Raw genomic sequence first — 14,418 nt, 5'->3', positions numbered from 1 at the left:
AACTCTCGGCGTGTGTAGCGTGTGAAGCAGAGAGCACAATGACAAGTGCAAAAAATGTGTGTAATTATTTCTACTTTGTTAAGAAAAATAAATAAGATTAATTAGTTACTTAATGTGTAAGTTATACGTTCATAATACAATACTGCATTGGTTATTGAGGTTATTTACCGAAGAAGCACGTACTATTTTTTTGTAGATTACTGCGTTTCTGTTCTCGCGGACGACAGCGAAGGCGTGCGAAGGTACAAACGCAGAGAAATTCGCACACCGCGTGCTCGATTTTGCCGGTCTGCGCGGGCGGTTGTTTCACCGCTGTGTGTGTGTTGTCCGGTGCTCGTGCGTGGATTTCGTGATGTGCTTTACGGTGCTTCCTATGTGAAACTTCTTGGTGCAGAGGAGTGTAAGAGCGACAGAACAATGTTTCGCACGAAAAAGGACGTTGACAGGCACATCGCCGGCATTCTGGCGAGAATTAAAGATGAGAACGAGGTGAGGTCTTGCCGCCGTAACAATCACATCGGTCACATGTTATCATGAACTTTAGTTATGTAGTCGTATTATTTCAGCGGCGCATTGTTGTAGAAAACTACGTACTTTGGTAATGACTCGTCCTTCACATTGTACTCACATTCATCGTTTTGGCGGTTTGCCGACGTTAGGCTTAGTAAGATCTTTTCGAAACTTTTTGGCAGCTATTTTGTGTATGTACTATCTTTAGCTTAAAATTAAATGGCTCGCCAGCGGCGCAGTGGGGCTTGACTGTTCCGAATGTAGCGTCTTGCGGAAGCTTACATCAGAAGGGCTAGCTTTCGTGCATAGCTTCGGTTTGATCGGGCACCCGGCGTTGAAGCATTGGCCGTGTCGGCATCACGTCGTGGTCGGAATATCGGCTGTGAACACCGGTGCATAAAATGTCTCGGCCACCCTGATAAAAAGGGGCCTACCTGAAGGCCCCAAATGATAAATAGGACTTACCTGGAGTGCAACTTTGACATTGAAGTTCTTTTCTGCACTGCGCATAGTTTAACCACTTGTTTATAAAATTTGCCCATTCATTCTAGATGTCAGATTTGGCCTGTGCGAGAAAGTTAGCCAATGTATTAATTGCGAAATTCTCAACTCGTTTTTGATTTCTCAGTGTATCACATATCAGTTTGACGTAACGCGCTGTGTCACGTCTCCTGAAAGCGTGTGCTACGTAAGCTGTCAGCGCAAAGCTGCTTGGCACCAAAACTTTTGTTACTCGCTAAAAATAACACGGAAGTGTAGCTCACTATCATCTTTAATTTTATTAACACAAGGCCGCTCATGCATTCTATCGACTCCACCCATTCTGCAAAAATAGTCTACATTTTTTTTTTCTGTCGGTGGTTCGCGTGTGAGAAAAGAACAAACACATTGAGAAGTAATCACGAGTGGCATGTCGAATAGTTGAAAATCTCTCTCTGGGGGGAGAACGAATTCTACATTGATAAGTATGGGCTATCAAGATTGCAATTCGATGGTCAAGCAAGCAATTGTGTGGGGGCCTGGTGGGTATCGTATTAGGTGTTCTATGCTGGGTACCTCTAGCACACGGATATGTGTGAATTTCTCCCGCCGCAATGGTTTGGGACTGCTTACCCGACGGAAAGTTGCATGATCGAATCCTGCCCGCATTTCGATGGTGGTAAAACGCCAGAGTTCCGTTTACATGGGCCAGATTAAAAAAAAAAAACAAAAAAAACAGGTGGTCGAAATTTTCGAAGCCCACTGATAATCATATCGTGGTTTTGGGACGTAATACCATTGTCACGTGCGTTTCACCCCGAATATGCCGGTAAGCATACAGATATTAGCAGATATTAACAGAATTTGATTGCCAAGTAAGCAGTCATTAGTTTGATACTTTGCAGCATAGCATAATGAAAGTAAACTATAGCAACGCTTTGCCATTCCATTGTTAGTATCATAGAAGATTTGTAAGTTTTCGAAAGGTATACGATCACTCTCTAAACTATCGGTGCCAAAAATTTGTGGACAAAGTGAACCATTGTTTATTGAATGAGTCATTTGTTAGGTTTCAGAGTTGCTGAGCAATGGTTTACTATATTCACCAAACTGGCTGATGTGCATAAATGCATTTGCCACTATTATTGGCAAGTCAAGAGATCATACAGGTATTTTGAAGGGGATACATGGCTCTGCATTACGTGTGCGTTTGCCAACCGCATTTATTAACACACTAATAAGTGCAGGGGCCGTGGGTTTGGTAGTTGATGCCAGCGGCCAAATTCTTATAAGGACAAAAACGAAGCTGGTTTTATCATAGGTGCTCGAAATTATTCATCCGTTTTTTTTTTTTTGTAGCATCCTTCACAAGCTAGGCGTCACTCAAGGATGGCACATGCTATCACTCATTCACGCAGTGTGTGCAGTTTTTTTATTTAAGTGTTCTTGCAAGACTTTTCAAATATTGTGAAAGCTGTCGATCAGTAGCCAAGGATCCCGTGAACATGAGATACAAATATAGTGGTGCATGATATTTGCATAACATTATCTAGAGGAAATGTGCAATTTCGTTTTAGAAATGTCCAAACATTTCTCGCTCCCCTCTTGGCAAACTACATCGCTGTTGGCAGTTACTGTTAGCATGGCTTGACTGTGTACAGCCGTGGCCACGTCCGTGTATAGCGCACGAGCAGCCAATTCTTGCTCTGAGGGGCGAAGCCTCGAAGCAGTTTCGGGCTCTGAAGTGCTGTATTAGAAGCGTGTGCGGCCTAACTGTCAGGCCGACCACATCAGAGCCCGATTCTGCCTTGAGGTTTTGCCCCGCAGAGCAAGAACTGGCTGCTCGCGCGCTATACACAGACGTGGCTGCGGCTGTACAAAATAACGTTTGCTAGTATGATGGCAGTGAACCATTCGTGAAGCGGTTTCATGATCAATGAAACATCCTCAGTAATATGCCTATTGTTTATTGAGCTCAGTGAACAGGAGAGAGGGACAAAAGAGAAAAGTAAGAAAGGGGGGAGTCACTATTTTTAAAAATGCTGAGAAAATATCTGTGCTTCCTGTCTCAATTGGCTGTATGCTTAACGTTGTTTCTCCTAGATGTACATCAAGCATACTGCCCCCATTCTGTTTCAAACACCATACATGAAAAAGTCATTCGCTTGTTCTGAGCCCACTGTGACAGTACTTACCTATGCACATTACTGTTATTAAAACCACTGCTACATTTGCCAGTGCATGGTTCTCTCCCATATAGCTTGCAAGCAATGCACCTCGGCTGACATAGCTTGAGGTTTAATTAATACTGCTTTGAGATGTACCATTTGGATTAGATACCATAGTCCTGCTGACACTGGAAAAAGCCTGTGTGCACCAAGTTGTCATTGACTTCAGCCAACAGTCTGGCTTCTTGTCTGGCTAGGGTGCCACTGCTGGGTACTTGTTTCGTGCGCTGATTTAGATTTTTGCTCCCCCTTTCATTGCTCTCTGTGTGTCTTGCAGCATGGTTGTTGGGACGAAATGAGATGGAAAGCACTAGAAATATGCGACAAGCTCCAATAGCTGCTTATGCTTGACTGATTCCAAAAATTTTTGGAACAAGAGATTCATAAGGCACTAGTAAAGTCTTGTATTGAAGAGTGTTGCCAGGTTGAAAAGACCAATATGGCCGAAAAATGTGGGAAACTAGCCATGAAGTAGCCAATAATAGGGGAAAGTGGCCCTACATGTGTGAAAGCAAAGGCTACATTTTTATTTCCATCACTGAATGCAAGAGGCCATTTGGTAAAAATTTTATGTATTGCATGAATCCTTCATGATTAAAATTGCTAAAATTTGAGAATGACAAATTTTCTTGTGGCTTTGCAAAAATGGGATGTTTTTGAATAGGGTACGCAGAGCTTTGCACTAGAGGCGTTTGGTGCCATCATGCATGGGTCACTTGCTTACTAACTGGGTACACATGTCGTAAAATAGCATACGCATCCAAGCAACGTAAATGCCACAAACCCTATCATGAACTCTCTAGCGACACTCTTCGCACATCTTGCATGACTTTTTTAAAGGGGACTAGAGCATCAGTTCTCTTGTAACTACAAAAATTAGTGTGGCTTGACTGTGTACAAGATCATGCTTGCTGGTATGATGGCAGTGAACCATATATTATTTTTGCAATCACTTCCGAGATGACGAAGTCTGAGCGTTTTGTGCTCCTGAGTTGTGGTTTGTGCCAAATCCTAAGAAATGACACAAGCAGTTTGTCATGTTATATATTCGAATTCTGGCATTGAGTGCAAAACGACAAAAATGCAGAAGGCTTTCAATTGTAATCTTCACTTCCAATTACAGTGCAATCACACGGTTGCCCACAAAGTGAGGTTGCATGAAAATGTTTTTCTAAGGCCGAGCCACACATTCAAAATCATTTTCTTTTATGTAATGTAAGGGCCTAATTCAGTTTTGGATGCTGGAAACTAACCATAGCCTCTGTGTTTACACACTGCATAGTTGCACTCCAGCGGCTGTGCCATTGCCAAATATTGATAATTTGGTTCAAATCGATAAAAGAGGAATGTAGCTAAGGAGCCACAATGCTTTCTCTGGTGTCACCAGCACACACACGCTCAAAAAATTAAAGTTGCCAAATTGGCACAATCTAGCCAAACCTGGTATTTAGGTCATTCAGTGATTACTTGGAAAGGTGTTTTAGGGTTATTTTAATGTAAAAACACTGCTAACAGAAATGAAGTAATTGCTTCATTTGTTTTGTGCTATTTAGCTTCTCTGACACATAAGTATTGTAGGCTAGTCTAGAGAGAGAGAGTGAAAAAACTTAGCCTTTTGAACATCTCCTCTTCCTTAATTGCTAGTAAACTGGTATTGCTTTATGCTTTCATTTGAATGTTGTTGAGGTATGTTCACAGGAATGCGAAAGTACAGCAATAGATGTATACCTGAAAGTAAGATGCAAGCTGTCAGATGCTTATCACCTGGGACATTAGTAAATATCTGGCTTGTCCTAAGAGCATCAACATAGTCTTGCTAGATTCTCTCAATATTCTTTCTTCTCACTTATAATTAAAGAAAAAACTAAACTTTGTTATGTCTTGACCACTCATCTACATATTCCCATTTACATGCCTGCATTTTGTACATCAGTACCATTGCTCTTTGTAGTGCTATCTTCATAATGTTTGCACATATTTGTTTCAGAAAAAGATCAGAGGTTTCAACTTCGCCAAGCTTTACTTTTCAGTCAAGGACTATGAATCGGCCACAAGGTATGTTCTATATGTTGTTGCTAGGCATTTCTGTGTATTTTTCAAAGCAGTATCTCGCAATCTCGTCATTAAAGCAGTAATTCTAATGCTTTCTAAGGCAGTGTTTTCTTGTGAGGTGAAGTAGCAGTTTAGTAGCAGTTTGTTTCTGTACAAAGTTCTGCTTGGTGATGCTCTGTGAAAGAACTTATGGGGAAACAATTTTCGCTCATCTTAAGCATCTTGAACTTAAATATCGATCTTAGATATTCCTTGTCTATCATTCATAGCTTTTGACGAATACTACATATTGAATTAAGGAGGCAGTCATGACTGAATTAAGGCCCCTGCAGGAGTCAGAATATTTTTTTCTTTGTCACAGCTCTAGGTGGAGGTGTTTGTTGATATTTATTGCCCTGCTTATGCAGCAATGGGGGGTACGCATTCCTAATGTTCGCTACATCCTACATTGTAGGTACCTGGCTGAATACTTGGCTGTCAATGACAAACAGGCATCTGCGCACAAACTTATGGGAGAGATCCATGAAGCTGCAGGAAGGCGTAATCAAGCTTTGCAGTCCTACAAGCAGTAAGATATTTTATATATTTTATTCATAATTATACGATTGCATGTTTTAGAATTTGTGATTACATTCTTGATAATTATGTATTGTAAAAAGTGCAATTTTTATTGCTGCGTGCCCAGTGGCTCATATTTCTTCGTCTAATGGGTTTTCCAGCTAGTTTATTGGCTACGACACTTGCATTCTGATAGAAGCAAAATGCCCGAAAAGTTATTCTCGCAGTTTGATGCTTTTGCACCTTATACCCAATAATTTTATTCTCTGTTGTGTTATAATGAAAGATGTTTGGCACTTAATTGGCAGAGGAGGTTATCTTGAGGCTAAATGGGAAAGGTATGGATGAGGGAGAGCATTTTATTGAGCAGGATGTACATAATTGACTAGCAAACTTAGCGTTTGGTTGAGGTAACTTGGAGCCCACTACCCAGCATAAATGAGTAGGTGGAGTTAATTACTTAGCAGATGTATGTTAATAGGACACAATCATGAGGTATGTTGAATATCCATGTGGTCACTGTGGTTGTAAGTAACCTTTCAAAATGTATGAAACTTCAATAGAACAACAGAAGTTAGAACATACGAGTGCCAAAGGTGAGGGATACAACCAACCTTTCTGCTTAGCTGAGCTGCTGGCAGCCTAAAGTTGCTGCAACCAGTATGGTTCTAGATTCGGACTGTATAATGGATGAAAAGTTGGAAAATTTACCACAGGAACACACGTACACACACAAAGAAACGTTCCTTTGCCTCTACAATGTGGTATTGTCTTCTGGTGAAGTCCCCTGGGCTTGGAAAGAAGCCATTATAATGCTTATCCTGAAACGGGGCAAGGATAAATTGTCTGCTTCGAGCTATCGTCCAGTAGCACTAATGAGCTGTCTCTACGAAGTATTTGAAAAAAAAGTGATAAAACTGATGCTTGCTACATTTTTTAGAATCAAATAAACTGCCCGACTTATCAGTGTGGGTATGGAATGTTAGATGCACGAGTGACAGTCTTATACATATTAAGGCGCAAATTCGTGAAGCCTTTGTCCACAAGCAATTTTTTCTATCTGTATTCCTTGATATGGATAAGTTATAAAATATTGTGTGGCCTCTCACATATAGGCATGTGTGGCAGAATGCTAAATGTAATAGAAAGCTATTTGCTCAGCTGACATTCCTTGTTCGAGTGGGAAATGTCCTGTCACGACCATTTGTGCAGGAATTTGTAGTGCCTTGGAAGGGTGCTCTGCTGTGTGCTTTTTATTCTTAAAATGAATTCACTGCATTTGTGTGCCCCTCCCAGTATGTGTTACTGTACGTGTGTCAATGATGTACAAATATAACTTAAATCGTGCAATCTCACAATCTGTGAATGACAGGTTCAGCTTGGTTTGAACAAAGTGGCCAAGGGGGCTGGCGAAAATGGCTTTAGTCTATATTCACAAACGAGTACTTGCATCCCCTCCCCTCCAAAAAATCAGTTGTTCTGTGTACAAATACAATTGATAAGTGAAGTTCTTTAGAACGACTATATGCATTTTCTCTTTTTTTGTGTGTGTGTGTCGCGTACCTTGTTTGCGCCACATTGGAGAGCGTCTGCACTTGGTGGCGGGAACACGCATTTGCCAGATTGAGGTGAAAGGGCAGAGACAAAGGAAGGGGGAGACTTGTGCCACATTGGAGAGCGTCTGCACTCGGTGGCGGGAACGCGCATTCGCCAGTTTGAGGGGAAAGGGCAGAGACAAAGGAAGGGGAGACTGCGTTTCGCATCCGTTCATATAGTACTCACGCTTTGCGCATTCTGCAGGCGCTATACGCGGGCCAGCGCCCATAAGGCTAATTTATCCTCTCACATGAGGAGACTCCACAGCTGGCACAGTGCCAGGGAGCTTCGACACCCCAAGGAGCTTCCTTTCTAAATAGAGGTCTCCACCCTGATCCTGACATTCACCTGCAGGGTCAATGTCCACCTGTAAAAATAGGGCGTAAATTATTGGGAATAATTCTAGACGTGAAGCCTTTGTGCCACATATAAATTACTTGAGAGATGTGTGAGAACAGTGAATGTACTCGGAAGTGTTGTCACGCACCACTGGGGGCAGTAACAAAATTTTACGAGGGAATCTTTATTAAAGCCTCATCCGTTTGTGACTAGACTATGGAGCCACAATTTATCCGTCTGCCTCATCAAGTGCCTTGAAAATGCTGGACCCTATTCATTGCTTAGGTATTTGCCTGTCTACAGATGCTTTCAGAAGAAGCTCTGTGGAAAGCCTGTGAGACGTCCCCCGCTACGCCACCGATTACCAAAGAGAGGGAAGACCATTCAGCCCCTTTTCTACCCGGTTCCCTCTTGGATACGTGTCTCAAACACTTCTCACATACAGGGATTCGTGCTGGGGCCGGGAAGTAAGAAACGCTACGACCTGTTCCTGTTTAGTGATTCATTAAATTTAATACTAACTGCAAACATTGAATACCTGCGTACATCAACCACTACACAAAATAACACATGATATACACACTCGCGACGTGCGACGCAGGATACATAAGGGAAATAACTTTGACAATACAATGGTGCGACAATACAAAGTAACCACACGACGACACAAATGGTAAAGTCATTAATTAATAAAACCGCACAATGTCTCAATATGCCGCATCCCTTCCCGCAAAGCTCGTTTAAGTAAAGGAAGTGAAGTTCGTCTCACAGAATGTCCATGTTGACGGGGGCCTCGGAGCTGGCTGTTTGAGTCGGGGCTCTGGGCTTCTTCCTGGGGTCATTGTCCAATTCGTCAGCGTCTTCATCGTCTTCGTCATTGTCGCCTTCGTCGTGCCTCTCAGTGATTTCCATCTTAGCCCTCTTACGTAACGTTCCATTCACTCGCCTCCTATCCCCAACTTTCATTCCTCATCGTACCGTCCTTGTCCCAGTCATCATCTCATCGCCTCTCATCACTATCTCTTCGCACCGTTATCTTCCTTTTCCATTCTGTCTCTCTACCATCTCAATCTCAACGCTCCGTCTCTCTGACTCTTCACATCGTATCTCGGACTCTCCCCGTATCGTCTCGTAGCCCCTTTTTGTAGAACCCGACTCCGCCCTACCGGGGCACCAAACCAATCGCCACTATCGACGTGGCATACTTTCTTCTCAGTCGGAGTGTATCATCTTCGGCGGCCGCCCCCGCGGCCTACACCAGTAGAAAACCCTCTCCCAAACAAAGCCGAGCAAGTAACAATGTACAAACTCAAGCCTCAGGGAGAGTGATGGGCGAGCCGTCCGAAGACAGTTTAATTTCGGGCGAACAATGGTCTCGATGCTTCCGATACTTGGTGAGCCGATGTCCAGACCAAGTCTCAACGTTTCCATGCAGCTCGTGTCTCCCGCGAAATTCTCCGTAGCCGCTGCTTCTTTGTCATTCAACGCCGCGGGAGGCCATCCGTGCAGAAAGCAGAAATGAGCCCTGGAGTCACGGAGGCTGACGGAAAGTCCGACCCGACCCGGCACAGGCGCTACGGCAAGGTCGCATTCCTTGAACCAACAAAAGGCGCTCTGCTGCTCCCCCATGCCACAAATCTGAAAAGTGCGCGCCGATTATCTCCACCGTACACTGTCACACGGTCTGTAGACGACAAGGCGCCGCCCGGTCCTCGTGTTTGCGCGGGGGAGCCCGTGAGAATAGTAGAAATAATCCTTCTGGTTCTTCACTCCGGAATGCCCATTCGTTACACCGAAGGTTTTCTTTTTCTTTTTTGTTTTTTTGTGGGTTTGAAAAACGAGTGAAAACATCCCGAAAGGTCCGCGGTTCAGTCCGTGTTTGCGGGGACGTCACACCTGTATGTAGAATCAAACGAGTGGCTGCTTCATTTTGCAGAGGCCATATTCATCTTTGTATATTTTTCAAAGGGGACTGCAAAGAACACCCTTTACATTGTACCATCAATGGTCTGTCCAGTTCTGCCCCATTTGCAACCATTCTTCAGGGAGACAATCCTACTCACTACGTGTGAGGGGGCTAGCTGAAGAAATAAGTGTCACTTCTTGAAAACCGTTTGGTCGCCCCTGCTGTACATCGCCTACCATGGCAGGGGCAGCTTCTAGCATCCAGTGTATCTTTCGTGAAAGTTACGAAGCACGCTCCTGTTGCCGGTGCACATATACATTTCTTCAAATTGCAGCACAAGTACTCTTACCTGGATCCTTCACAGGTGCCTCAAAAGTCTCACTCTGGTGTGTCCTATGCAGCAGTCAGTCTATTCTTTTTGGATGCGTGTGCTCTGCATCCAAATGCAAGCATCTTTGCAGCAGAGGCGTATGCAAAATCGGCGGCTGTCAAACGCATTAAAAGTTTAAACTACAACGCGGTTATATACAGACACTTTGAGTGCAGTAAAAGCTTTGAAAACTATGCACAATCCACTCACTCAAGCAGCATGTTGTAGTGTGCTGGGTGCCAGGGCACCTTGAGGTCCAAGAAGATATGTTAGCAGACCAGATTGCTGCATCCGTCCACGGAAACGCTGCCGCTACATTCATACCAGTCCCTGCAATGCACCTAAAACATTTTCCAAAGTGAAAGCTCAGGCACTGCTGTAGGCAGTGGTTATGGGACAGGCAAACAGAATAAGCTATATGTCATCAAGCCGAATCATGAAAGCTAGATACCAGTTTAGAGGTCATGCCGCACACGAGTAACACCAGACTACGAACAGGACACACACCCTGTACACATGTATATCTTCTGTGATTCAGACAGGTGCGAGGGACGTGGAGGATTACTTACTGTGCTTCACATCCTTATCCAGTGCAGTGAGTTGGATGCGAACAGAAAAAAAGCACCTTACATTACCTTTCTGACAGCAATTTCAAATTCTCTTCATTCTGTGATGTTCATCGGTAGTTATTCACTTGGTACTTATTAGTTACTCTCTGCTTGTTTAAATACATAGTTTTTATGTCATATACCCAGGCAATTTGTAGCACAACTTATGAACAGAGGTCGCTGCTATGATGACTGCAAGTCGCTGCTACGACCTGCATTGCGGATCTTGGACTCAAGAATGTTGACGAGGCATTTGTGCTCAGGCCGTATCTCCATAGTGTTGTTATCACAATCACTTGTCATCCGTTATTTAAATGTTTTACGCACCTTGAATGTGCAGAATCTTAGGCTGGTATACAGCACATAACATAATCATAGTTCACATCTATCGTGGATCATTGTTACTTTTTCATAATACTTCATGACACTCTTTGGCCAAGCATGGCCCTTGAGCCATTAGAATCCACAGATCGTTAAGAAAAGCTTCTAACCTCTACATATTTGAAGAACACATATTATTAAGAAAAGTTTTTAGGCTGTAGCGGCTGAATTTTCGATGGAGGCGGAAATGTAGGCCCGTGTGCTCAGATTTGGGTGCACGTTAAAAAACCCCAGGTGGTCGAAATTTTCGGAGCCCTCCACTACGGCGTCTCTCATAATCATGTGATGGTTTTGGGACGTTAAATTCCACATATCAATCAATGAAGAAAAGTTTCTAGTCTGCGTATCTGAAGAACTTTCAGCAGTAAGACTACACTGGATAGTCCTGTATTTTTGAACTTTAGATCTACCTATGATTCTGTTAATCATTTTTAAGTATGTGTTTTATGCTTGGTGTTTGGTGAGCAGGTTTGTAGTGCAAGTAATCTTGTCCTCTTGTGTATAAATTGCAAGGAACCAATCTTTTTGTGTTGTTTGACAGCTCCCTGGCTCTTGAGGAAAACCAGAAAGATGTCATCATGAAAAGTGAGGAATCATTTCTTTGTTGTTGCTATCTCCAATTGAAGCTTTAAGTATGTGTTTTCAGAAGCAATAAGCCTGTGTTGTTTGTTCCAGTTTGTGAAATCTACAGTGAATTTCCTGCTGACCAAGAGACAACTAGGGTATGTAAAAAAAAAATCGTATTTACTGCTTGTCATTATGAAACTATAGTAGACTCTCGTTAAACGGAACCTGAAGGGATCTGGAAAATGTGTTTGTTTAACAGGAGTTTGGTTTATTGAAAAATGAGCATAGGTGCAGAATTCATGTACGAAACCAATTGTGCTAGACGCAGCTGTTTCATTTAAGCAGCAGTTCTGTTTACCAGATTTCCACTTACTGAGAGTGCACTGTATTGCTATAGTTGGAGTGTATCTCGTATAGGTTTGTCCTGTTGTATTTCTACTGCTTTTTCCACGGAAATTTGTTCTTGGTGTACACTGCACATATGGGGATATTTTATCAAATGAGCAAATGCCAAACCGATCAAGTCATCCTAATGCTTTGTTAAGATATTCTCAGCAATTTCACAAGTCATGCGTGTTCTAAATGAGTGTTCGTTTAACTTGAATTATTTTCACCTGTCATATTTCCTCGCATGAAGGAAGTCTTTAAATTTTCATTTTACAGTTCATGATCTGCAGTGAAGCTGGTGGTATTCATTAGAGACCATTTTTAATTTAAATGCGGGAGAGGCTGCCGTATTTTAATAGAGGTATGCTCCTGTGGAGAAACCTCTTTGCAATATGAGAGAGCCCAAGAACATTTGTAGTGTTCCTTCCTGCCCTCTTTTTTCTGACAATATGGAATTGTTTCTCGCTGTCACTAAAACTACAGCCAATGTTGCAAGACATGCTTTTGTGCCTATTCTGTGGTATTCATTAGAGACCATTTTTAATTTAAATGCGGGAGAGGCTGCCGTATTTTAATAGAGGTATGCTCCTGTGGAGAAACCTCTTTGCAATATGAGAGAGCCCAAGAACATTTGTAGTGTTCCTTCCTGCCCTCTTTTTTCTGACAATATGGAATTGTTTCTCGCTGTCACTAAAATTACAGCCAATGTTGCAAGACATGCTTTTGTGCCTATTCTGTGGTATTCATTAGAGACCATTTTTAATTTAAATGCTGGAGAGGCTGCCGTATTTTAATAGAGGTATGCTCCTGTGGAGAAACCTCTTTGCAATATGAGAGAGCCCAAGAACATTTGTAGTGTTCCTTCCTGCCCTCTTTTTTCTGACAATATGGAATTGTTTCTCGCTGTCACTAAAATTACAGCCAATGTTGCAAGACATGCTTTTGTGCCTATTCTGTGGTATTCATTACAGACCATTTTTAATTTAAATGCTGGAGAGGCTGCCGTATTTTAATAGAGGTATGCTCCTGTGGAAAAACCTCTTTGCAATATGAGAGAGCCCAAGAACATTTGTAGTGTTCCTTCCTGCCCTCTTTTTTCTGACAATATAGAATTGTTTCTCGCTGTCACTAAAATTACAGCCAATGTTGCAAGACATGCTTTTGTGCCTATTCTGTGGTATTCATTACAGACCATTTTTAATTTAAATGCTGGAGAGGCTGCCGTATTTTAATAGAGGTATGCTCCTGTGGAAAAACCTCTTTGCAATATGAGAGAGCCCAAGAACATTTGTAGTGTTCCTTCCTGCCCTCTTTTTTCTGACAATATAGAATTGTTTCTCGCTGTCACTAAAATTACAGCCAATGTTGCAAGACATGCTTTTGTGCCTATTCTGTGGTATTCATTACAGACCATTTTTAATTTAAATGCTGGAGAGGCTGCCGTATTTTAATAGAGGTATGCTCCTGTGGAAAAACCTCTTTGCAATATGAGAGAGCCCAAGAACATTTGTAGTGTTCCTTCCTGCCCTCTTTTTTCTGACAATATGGAATTGTTTCTCGCTGTCACTAAAATTACAGCCAATGTTGCAAGACATGCTTTTGTGCCTATTCTGTGGTATTCATTAGAGACCATTTTTAATTTAAATGCGGGAGAGGCTGCCGTATTTTAATAGAGGTATGCTCCTGTGGAGAAACCTCTTTGCAATATGAGAGAGCCCAAGAACATTTGTAGTGTTCCTTCCTGCCCTCTTTTTTCTGACAATATGGAATTGTTTCTCGCTGTCACTAAAATTACAGCCAATGTTGCAAGACATGCTTTTGTGCCTATTCTGTGGTATTCATTACAGACCATTTTTAATTTAAATGCTGGAGAGGCTGCCGTATTTTAATAGAGGTATGCTCCTGTGGAAAAACCTCTTTGCAATATGAGAGAGCCCAAGAACATTTGTAGTGTTCCTTCCTGCCCTCTTTTTTTCTGACAATATAGAATTGTTTCTCGCTGTCACTAAAATTACAGCCAATGTTGCAAGACATGCTTTTGTGCCTATTCTGTGGTATTCATTACAGACCATTTTTAATTTAAATGCTGGAGAGGCTGCCGTATTTTAATAGAGGTATGCTCCTGTGGAAAAACCTCTTTGCAATATGAGAGAGCCCAAGAACATTTGTAGTGTTCCTTCCTGCCCTCTTTTTTCTGACAATATAGAATTGTTTCTCGCTGTCACTAAAATTACAGCCAATGTTGCAAGACATGCTTTTGTGCCTATTCTGTGGTATTCATTACAGACCATTTTTAATTTAAATGCTGGAGAGGCTGCCGTATTTTAATAGAGGTATGCTCCTGTGGAAAAACCTCTTTGCAATATGAGAGAGCCCAAGAACATTTGTAGTGTTCCTTCCTGCCCTCTTTTTTCTGACAATATAGAATTGTTTCTC

General features: G+C 42.3%; 1 protein-coding gene across 3 annotated transcripts in view; it reads left to right on the top strand.

Annotated features, from left to right (window-relative positions):
- Window positions 1-14,418, top strand: part of LOC119166796 (E3 SUMO-protein ligase RanBP2-like) — a 136,687-nt gene that overhangs the window by 1,807 nt on the left and 120,462 nt on the right. Inside the window, exons 1-5 of one of the 3 annotated variants that reach the window (XM_075891471.1) lie at window positions 242-489; window positions 5,206-5,273; window positions 5,725-5,838; window positions 11,570-11,613; window positions 11,704-11,750. In XM_075891471.1, the coding sequence (XP_075747586.1) occupies window positions 418-489; window positions 5,206-5,273; window positions 5,725-5,838; window positions 11,570-11,613; window positions 11,704-11,750 (345 nt within the window). In that variant the 5' untranslated portion in view covers window positions 242-417. Of the gene's footprint in view, window positions 1-241; window positions 490-5,205; window positions 5,274-5,724; window positions 5,839-11,569; window positions 11,614-11,703; window positions 11,751-14,418 lie in introns of those variants that run through there. The other 2 variants (XM_075891468.1, XM_075891469.1) reach the window with 2 other exon arrangements.

The sequence above is a fragment of the Rhipicephalus microplus genome, chromosome 1 (assembly GCF_043290135.1).
Source record: "Rhipicephalus microplus isolate Deutch F79 chromosome 1, USDA_Rmic, whole genome shotgun sequence".
NCBI classification, from domain to species: domain Eukaryota; kingdom Metazoa; phylum Arthropoda; class Arachnida; order Ixodida; family Ixodidae; genus Rhipicephalus; species Rhipicephalus microplus.
Note: the sequence above shows the minus strand (reverse complement) of the source record. Positions and strands in the feature narration are given on the sequence as shown.